The sequence below is a fragment of the Myotis brandtii genome, unplaced genomic scaffold (assembly GCF_000412655.1).
Source record: "Myotis brandtii unplaced genomic scaffold, ASM41265v1 scaffold569, whole genome shotgun sequence".
In the NCBI taxonomy this organism is placed as follows: domain Eukaryota; kingdom Metazoa; phylum Chordata; class Mammalia; order Chiroptera; family Vespertilionidae; genus Myotis; species Myotis brandtii.
The window spans coordinates 425,144-433,151 of record NW_005370127.1 but is presented as its reverse complement, the minus strand read 5'-3'; the positions used below and the strand labels follow the sequence as shown (position 1 = coordinate 433,151).

The 8,008-nt window shown below is 48.4% G+C and overlaps 1 protein-coding gene across 2 annotated transcripts in view; it reads right to left on the bottom strand.

Moving 5' to 3' along the window:
- The window catches only part of LECT1 (leukocyte cell derived chemotaxin 1), a 29,061-nt gene extending 21,611 nt beyond the window's left edge, over positions 1-7,450 (bottom strand). Inside the window, exons 1-3 of one of the 2 annotated variants that reach the window (XM_005878624.2) lie at positions 7,177-7,450; positions 6,597-6,737; positions 417-557 (exon numbers count right to left, since the gene is read on the bottom strand). In XM_005878624.2, coding sequence (XP_005878686.1) covers positions 417-557; positions 6,597-6,737; positions 7,177-7,248 — 354 coding nt within the window. In that variant the 5' untranslated portion in view covers positions 7,249-7,450. The remainder of the gene's footprint in view (positions 1-416; positions 558-6,596; positions 6,738-7,176) is intronic. The other variant, XM_005878623.2, reaches the window with a different exon arrangement.
- Between the last annotated feature and the right edge of the window lie 558 nt (positions 7,451-8,008).

The window sequence follows — 8,008 nt, the reverse complement described above, 5'->3', positions numbered from 1 at the left end:
CATGTGTACTACTATTTGTAATACTTTAAACAAGAAAATAAAATTTAAAAATAAAAATAAAATAAAATCTCCCTCCTCTCTGTAAGTTCAAAAAAAGAGTTTGCCCTCTTGGATAGTGTGAGTACTTTATTCACCGAGTTGTGGATAACTGCTTGGAAAGAAATAGGTCTTGCACCTGTTTCTGCCAAGACTTCATATAGTTCCAAGAACTGTTCTTTCGATGCCAAAGTGTTGTGGGTTGTTTTTTTTTTTTTTTCATTTTGAAAATATTAAAAACAAAGAGCAGTCCTTTCTCAGAGAGAATCTGCCATGAGAACCGGTGACCATTGGGATGTGTGTGAGAGATGCTTCTCCCTGGATGGGAAAAGCCCCCAGGCTGCCTGGTCAAACTCTCTAAATGCATGAAATATACTTACATTCTGGAAATCATTGACTTCAATGGCCTCTTCAGCTCCACTCCCCATCTTAAAGGTCTCCAAGTTGTTCCCAGCATCTATTTCCATTGACCCATCTTGTAATTTCCCATTGATGCTCATGGTGTAATGGACATTGTAAATCTGGAAGTGAACAGAGTAGTGAGCTTTCCTTTTACAGCAACTCAGGGATTATCTCTGGACCTGCAGTGAATGAGTAGCTTTCACATTTGTCAGAGATACACTGAATCATCCTTGAGAGTAATATATTTGTATATGAGAACTTACCTACATACCAATCATTTAATACAATGATTTCTTTAAGAGCACCTTCAAAAGTGCTTGCTTCTGCAGCACATATACTAAAATTGGAATGATACAGAGAAGGTTAGCATGGCCCCTAAGCAAGGATGACATGCAAATTTGTGAAGCAAATTCCATATTTAAAAAAAAATGGAGAACACCTTTAAAAAACAGTAAAACCTTTGGCAGTCTGCGATACAAATTCAGATAGCTCGGTGATTCGCAACTCTGGCTCTGCGTAGATGCATCTGAATAGAATCTCCAGCTCCCATGCCTGGGTTCCTTCGGACCAGTCAAATCAGAATCTACAGGTTTAGGGCTTGGACACAGATCTTTCTTTTTTTTAAAGGAAATTCCACTATGCAGCTAGAGTTGATGGATAAATGGAAATGGATGAGGTAGAAGGTTAACTGGGCTATTAACTGAACAAGTCTGCAGAGGGCACCTCAATCTGAAAGTTTAAAAAAATCTTTTGGTTAAGATTTGGCATGGAACTTGGTATAGAGGAAGGACTTCAGACCAGACTGGGATTGCCGCATATCGAGCAGCATCTGCAGAGAGCAAGGTCAATGTGCACATCTGTTTCAGCTCAAAATGGGAGTGACTCATTTTATTTATTTATTTTTAAATATATATTTTATTGATTTTTTACAGAGAGGAAGGGAGAGGGATAGAGAGCCAGAAACATTGATGAGAGAGAAACATCGATCAGCTGCCTCCTGCATACTCCCCACTGGGGATGTGCCCACAACCAAGGTACATGCCCTTGACCAGAATCGAACCTGGGACCCTTGAGTCCGCAGGCCGATGCTCTATCCACTGGGCCAAACCAATCAGGGCGAGAGTGACTCATTTTAATGACTCGATGGTGCGGGCGTATGGGGTTGTAGGGGGTTTTGTTATGAGACATGTGGGGGGAGAGGGGAAGGCTTGGCACTGTAGATGGGCACTGGTCCAGGAATCGGAAAGACAGGTGGCCACACCACTCATCCCTGGGTCTTGGGAGGCGCCTTGAGTGTAAAATGAAGAGGTTGACCTCATAGGTGGTTTTTCATTTATGACTTTAAAGCTCTGATGTTTCACAGAGGGTGGCAGAGCAGGTGGGACTGTGAGTCTCCTTTCTTCCCGCCCACCTACAATTTAAGCAGAGCCACTCGGCTTCTGTTTTATGTACTGGATTTCTGAGTAAAATCTTAAGAAAAATTCTGCCATTAAAATTTTTTTTAAAAAGTTTACCACTAAATTAGATGATCCCAAGGGCTCTCTTGGTTTAGACGTCTTGGCAGTACACTACTTTAAAAAATAATTCCTGCTCAGTGTGCTGCTGACTGCTAGAACGTTTTTTGAGTTGTGGAATAGTAGGTGGGTTTCTTTCCTTCTTTCTTACTTTTTCTGACTTAGAGGCATATATATGTATATATATTTTATATATAATGTAGCTCTTATATGATACTAGAGGCCCAGTGCATGAAATTCATGCACGGTGCGGTCCCTAGGCCTGGCCGGCAATTGAAGTGGGAGAGTCTGGCATGGAAGGGCAGGTCCCAGCTGACCTCTGGGCCCTGGGCAGCACCTGGGCCCCTGCTTGCACCTGCTTTGGCCTGGCACTGCCCGCTCACCTGCTCCTCCATCCCGCCACAGTCCTGCTCTCCTCGGGGCCCATCAGGGCCTGCTGCCAGTGCCTTGTGGGGGATGCCTGCCATGTTCTGTGCCGCCCCCTGGTGGTCAGCACACGTCATAGCGGGTGGTTGAACTCCCGGTTGAATGACCGCCGGAGGGGACAATTTGCATATTAGGCTTTTATTATATAGGATGTAATATATAAATTCTTTAAAGGGGGAAGGAATGAGAACTGATGAAAGACATTTGCTACTTAGTGTCAGTAGGTCATTACCACAAATAGCTCAGATTCAATTCAAGTCTGATTTTCTTTCTCCTTATGAAGAATGACTGCTACATGAACAAACACTGGGAAAGGATCTGCTGTTATTGGATCATTACTTGTAGAAAACTCATTATTACAAGACCCACAGGGCATGCTTTTATTTTATCAGTGGAGATGCAGAGATGGCTTTGCTAGCCTGTAGCCTTCCAGGCCGCAGCCTTCATTCAGCAGAACAGAAGCTACTGCGTGCTAGCTAGCTCCACCATGGCTCTGCACCCCTCCTCCCTCTTCCTGAGCCACCCTCCCTGCAGCGCAGGGTCTCCCAGGCTGGCCTGAGGAGAGAGCCACTTCCTGGGGTTCTGATTTAGTGCAGCTGGAGCAGAGCCCACCAGCCTGGTTTCACTTGGCAGCTCAGGTGGCCCGTGTGGGAAACCTGCTTTCTCTGGCCGAGCCAGTGCTTTCTTGAGGTTCAGACAGCAGACTGTCCTGTCCCTGTGCTCTCTGAGCAGCTACTGTTCACGTGGGTCAATTACGACTGTCAGAAGAAGCAGGCAGACAGCACTATGAGTTCTTGCTGGCACGGCGTCCTTCACTCAGGCACCAGGAGGCTCTTTCTCTGGAAAGCATTGCACATAAGCCTTCACTAGGGAAGCAATGCAACACTTAAGAAATCAATGATGTCCACCTTTTAGCAGGTCTGAAGGAGACAAGATTTCGACACTAGAAGAATGGCTTGTGGTCGAAAATTTCACTTCCCTCCACCACCACCACCTGTCCTCACCTTCCTCCCAGCAAAAGCTTCCTGACCAAGCACAGGCATTGCATCCTTTCTCCTGCATCCAGTCCATCCTTTATGCACAGCCCACAGCCTGCGCGGGGCTCAGCGAGAGGTCTGTGCCCCTGAGGCTATGGGGCAGTGGTGGTAAACAGTCTGAAATTATTTCCAAAGTACTGGGCCCCCAAGCTCAGAAGGAGGCTGGGCTGATGGAGCAGTAATCACATTATTTCCTCTAAACTGATGGAGCTGCTGGCACCTAAGGCTATTTCTATCCAAGTACAATGAAGTTTATTATTTGCCAAAATTCTGCTCGATATGGTGCCTTTTGCAGCCAAGGATACTTGCTAATGAGTTTCTAATAAAGCCTGGCTTCTCTGAGATTAATTACATAATGTTTAGGTCAGTGTCTAGAAAAATTGGTCTGAGAAGAAAGGCCCCCAGCAATGATCTCACACCCTATCCCACAGGGTAGGGTTGTCAGCTATCTCATATTGGTGGGAATTTCCCATATTCCAATGCCTAGTTCTATGTACAATAATGTTCTATGTCTGAAACATGGCCTCAGTATTTGAGCCTAGACACTTGTCCCCAATTATTAGCACTCGGATGCTTCATAGTCTTCCAGCTGACTTCAAGTAAACCTGCCCTCCTGGGATTTACCCATATGAAAGGGATAGGAGGTGAATTACAGCTGGTTAAGTCAAAATGGAAGAGCAGCCCTAGCCGGTTCGGCTCAGTGGATAGAGCGTTGACCTGCGGACTGAAGGGTCCTGGGTTCCATCCGCGGTCAGGGCAACATGTCTGGGTTGCAAGCTCGATTCCTTGTAGGGGCAGCCAATCAATGATTCTCTCTCATCATTGATGTTTCTATCTCTCCCTCTCCCTTCTTCTCTGAAATCATTAAAAACATATGTTAAAAACAAAATAGAAAAGCAGAGCTACAGATCATCCCCAAAGACTGCGTAGTCCATTTGGTTGGAGGTGTCTTTCTGTTTGACAGAGACTTGCCTTTGTTTATTATGTTTTGTTTGGACTACTTAGATTTGTGATCAGGGAAAGCAGACCTGTGCATGTGCTGGGCAGAGATGGTGCCAAATTTGCTGTATTTAGTTATTTCATTATTTGCTTTTCAGACTTAAGTAATCTGGATCAGCATCGAATATTTTGGGAGTAAAAAACAAAACAAAAGAAAACAAACTACCGCAGTGTTCTTCATTCTCCTGCCTGTCTAGGAAATAGCGATAACTTTGATTGTCGGCAACAAAATGTGATACACTATTCCTCTGTATTCTTAGAATTTAATACTGCTCTCTTGAACCAGATAATCAACCGTCTTGCAAGAAAGTAAAAGATATGAAAAAAGGAGCCCACGCTATTCAGTAAGATCTTTCAATCTCTCTTTTTAGAAGCTTGTCAGTTAGCTGTGTTTGCCTTGAATAATTAAAAGCCAAATAATATTCATTTACATATATCACATGACCAAAATCTTTACCAAAAAATAAAAATAAATAAAACCACACAAAAAATCCCAAAGCTATTTTTATCCCCAAGTGACCTGTAGCATTGAGGTTTTGTCATCTAAAAGATAGCATCTACATTCAAATACCATACAATTTCCCAAGGGATGACAATCTAAACTCTGCTATTAATGGAGATGTAGATATTGAAATTGTTCCCATGTTTAGTTGCTGCTTTCAAATATGAGCATCTGGCCCAGCTTCCATATTTAAAATACAAATACATTAAGGCACTTTTCAAATATACACAAAATACTGTGCAATTCTGATCTTACAAATCGATGCTTGTGAATTTGATATAGTCTCTAAAACAGACTCGGCGCTAAGTGGCATGCTTATCTACATTAGGCATTTGAGTTAAAAATACAAATTAGGCAGCGACTGCAGAAGATGTTATGTGTAAAATGGTTGAATTGCTTTCAGCACCATTTTCTCTAAGTACTGGGATTCGTTCACGCTTTGAATTTCACGGTGGGAGAGAGGGGGGAACAGCAGTCACAGATCCTCTGAGGGCGATGATTAAGAAACTGCCCTTTGTGTGGATCCCAGAGATGGAATTCTTTTCCATTAGTCCAATAAGCTTCTGCCAGCCCGGGAAATGGTCATCGAGATAAAATGCCCCCTTTCCGTAGGTGAACAAAATTCAGGCTGTTTAAACACACTGTAACTCTGCCCAGTCAAGTTAGAAGCACCTTTTATGCTCCTCGAGGGCCCCTGGAGCTTTAAAATAAATAGTTGCAAACAAAGAAAGTAGGACAGCAGTCCGTGAAACAGTCACCATTAAAACACACGTGACTAGGCCAGTAGGCCAGAATGGATTTTTAAAGAGATTTGCCACTTTTAAGGAAGTTACACATCACCCTCCCCCCTCCTCCAGAGCAGGGTGGAAAAGCGCGTTACCGAATAGGACACACTTAAAGAAATAAGCAAACAAACAGAAACTCCTGGAAGGTCAAATTCGTTCCCAACGCTAGGCCTTCACTATCTTTGTCCCAGGTTCTTAAATTCCCAGCCTTTCTCAGCCGAGAGAGGCTGTTCCATTTCTTCCCTGAGGATGAGTTAACCGAGGCCAGAGGATGACGTGCCTTATCCAAGGTCACACACTGCCCAGTGGAAGCGCCAGCCTGTTCTGCAGAAAGGGGCTTTCCTCGAACCGCCCCATGCATTCCCCCTCTACTCGGCTACTCTGCGTTTTAATATTGCCCCTTACAGCCCTGACTTCTTTTCTGCAAAGTGTCCTAAGAGCAGAAAGCAGCGCGGTGGCCTTGGAAGGAAGAAGGCAGAGGTGCCCCCCACCCCCCGCAGTGGTTCTCAACCTGTGGGTCACGACCCCTTTGGGGGTCGAACGACCCTTTCACAGGGGTCGCCTAAGACCATCGGAAAACACATATATAATTACATATTGTTTTTGTGATTAATCACTATGCTTTAATTATGTTCAATTTGTAACAATGAAATTAGGGGTCACCACAACATGAGGAGCTGTATTAAAGGGTCGCGGCATTAGGAAGGTTGAGAACCACTGCTAGAGGAAAGCAGATGCTGGGCTGGAGGCCTGCCAGCCGCCAGTGGCACCCCCGCGAGGTCCAGCGCTCTGGCGCCCCCTGGCGGGGAACATGCTCGTGACAGGGAGGACCCCACCACCCGGCGCGCCTCGGGGTCCTGCGCGCCTCCGGCCCTGAGCACCCTTCGCGACTTACGTGATTGTCACTCCCCTTCCAGAAGTAAAAGGCCCCGATGGCCCCGAAGAGCAGCAGCACCGCCCCCGAAATGAGGACCACAGCTCCGACCTTGAGCAGCCGGGCGGGGCTGGAGGGCTTCACGGTCACCGTGGCGTACGCCTGCGGGCGGGGACGGAGGGGGACCGATCCCATCTGCGCCTCCCGCACCGGAGATCCCCGCGCAGCGCCCCCGGAGGAGAGGGAGCGGGGGTGGGAGACAGCTCGCCCTGAGCTCCTCCGGGCGCCCTCCTTCGCGCCGCTCCCTCTCGGGCTCCCTGGCACTCAGGCGTGGATGTCCGAGAAGCAAACTTTTCGCGGTGCAGGGCCACCACCCGGTTGATCTGCACTCGCAGCCGGTCACAGGACGCCCCCTCCTGACACCCTTTCCCCCTCCGCTTCACACCTGTCTGTGGATCCGGTGACCCCCGCACACACACACACTCGCGTGGGGCGTCACCATCCACATTTGGGCGCCCACCTTGCTCCCACCCCCCACATTCGGTGGCACAAATCCCTGACGCCCTTACCCTGCGAGTGAGCTGGGACCCCAGTTACTCACCGGGGGGCTGCAAAACTCGACGTCGTCAGGCCCTCCCAGGGCGATGGGAACTTTGTCCGAGGTCTCCGTCATGGCTGCGGCCACAGGAGGAGACACTGTGAGGCTGGCGCACGCCCTGGGCTCTGTCCGGCTGCCCCGACGTGCAGGGCTTTTCAACTCCCCACACGCGCGCACACGGCGCCCCGGTCCGCCCGGGACAGCCCAGCGGTGCCCACCCCTTCCAGAGCCTCACCCCTCCCCTCCCTTTCCTCTCCCGGCCTGGGCAGCAGTGAGAGCCCGTCCCTGCATTCAGGACACACCTTCTCTCTTTCTTGTCTACTGACCCCCTCCCCCCACCCCGCCCCAAACAACCAGATCCTAGCAAACCAGAATGTGTCACGGGTGGGGGTGGCGGTGGGGATGGGGGTTAGGCGGGTGCGTAGACCAGGATGCCGAGTCCTGCGTGCGCCGCCAGGAAATGCTAAGTTGCCAGGACTCTTTCTACCATCCAGGGACCTCCTAATATAAATGTCCGAGGGCTCCGTGGTGCACCTGGCTGGAGGCCGTTTCCCGCTGTGTCCTTGCACCGGTGTTGGGAAGCCGGCGGAACAGGACAGAGAGGAGAGCAGGGTCCTGCAGGTGGACAGGGGCACTGGCCAACGTTTGCCAGGTTTACACCAGCCTGGAATGGCTGGATGGCCCTTGGGATTAGCACATCTTAGAGATGGCCCCTGGTCACCAGTTTCTCTAGGAGGTTTAGGGGAGGGTACAGCGGCAGCAAAAATGGGGGCCAGGCAGAGGGAAGGAGTGGGGAGACCAGAATAGAGTGCATTCTGGTTGGTTGTCTAAGTTT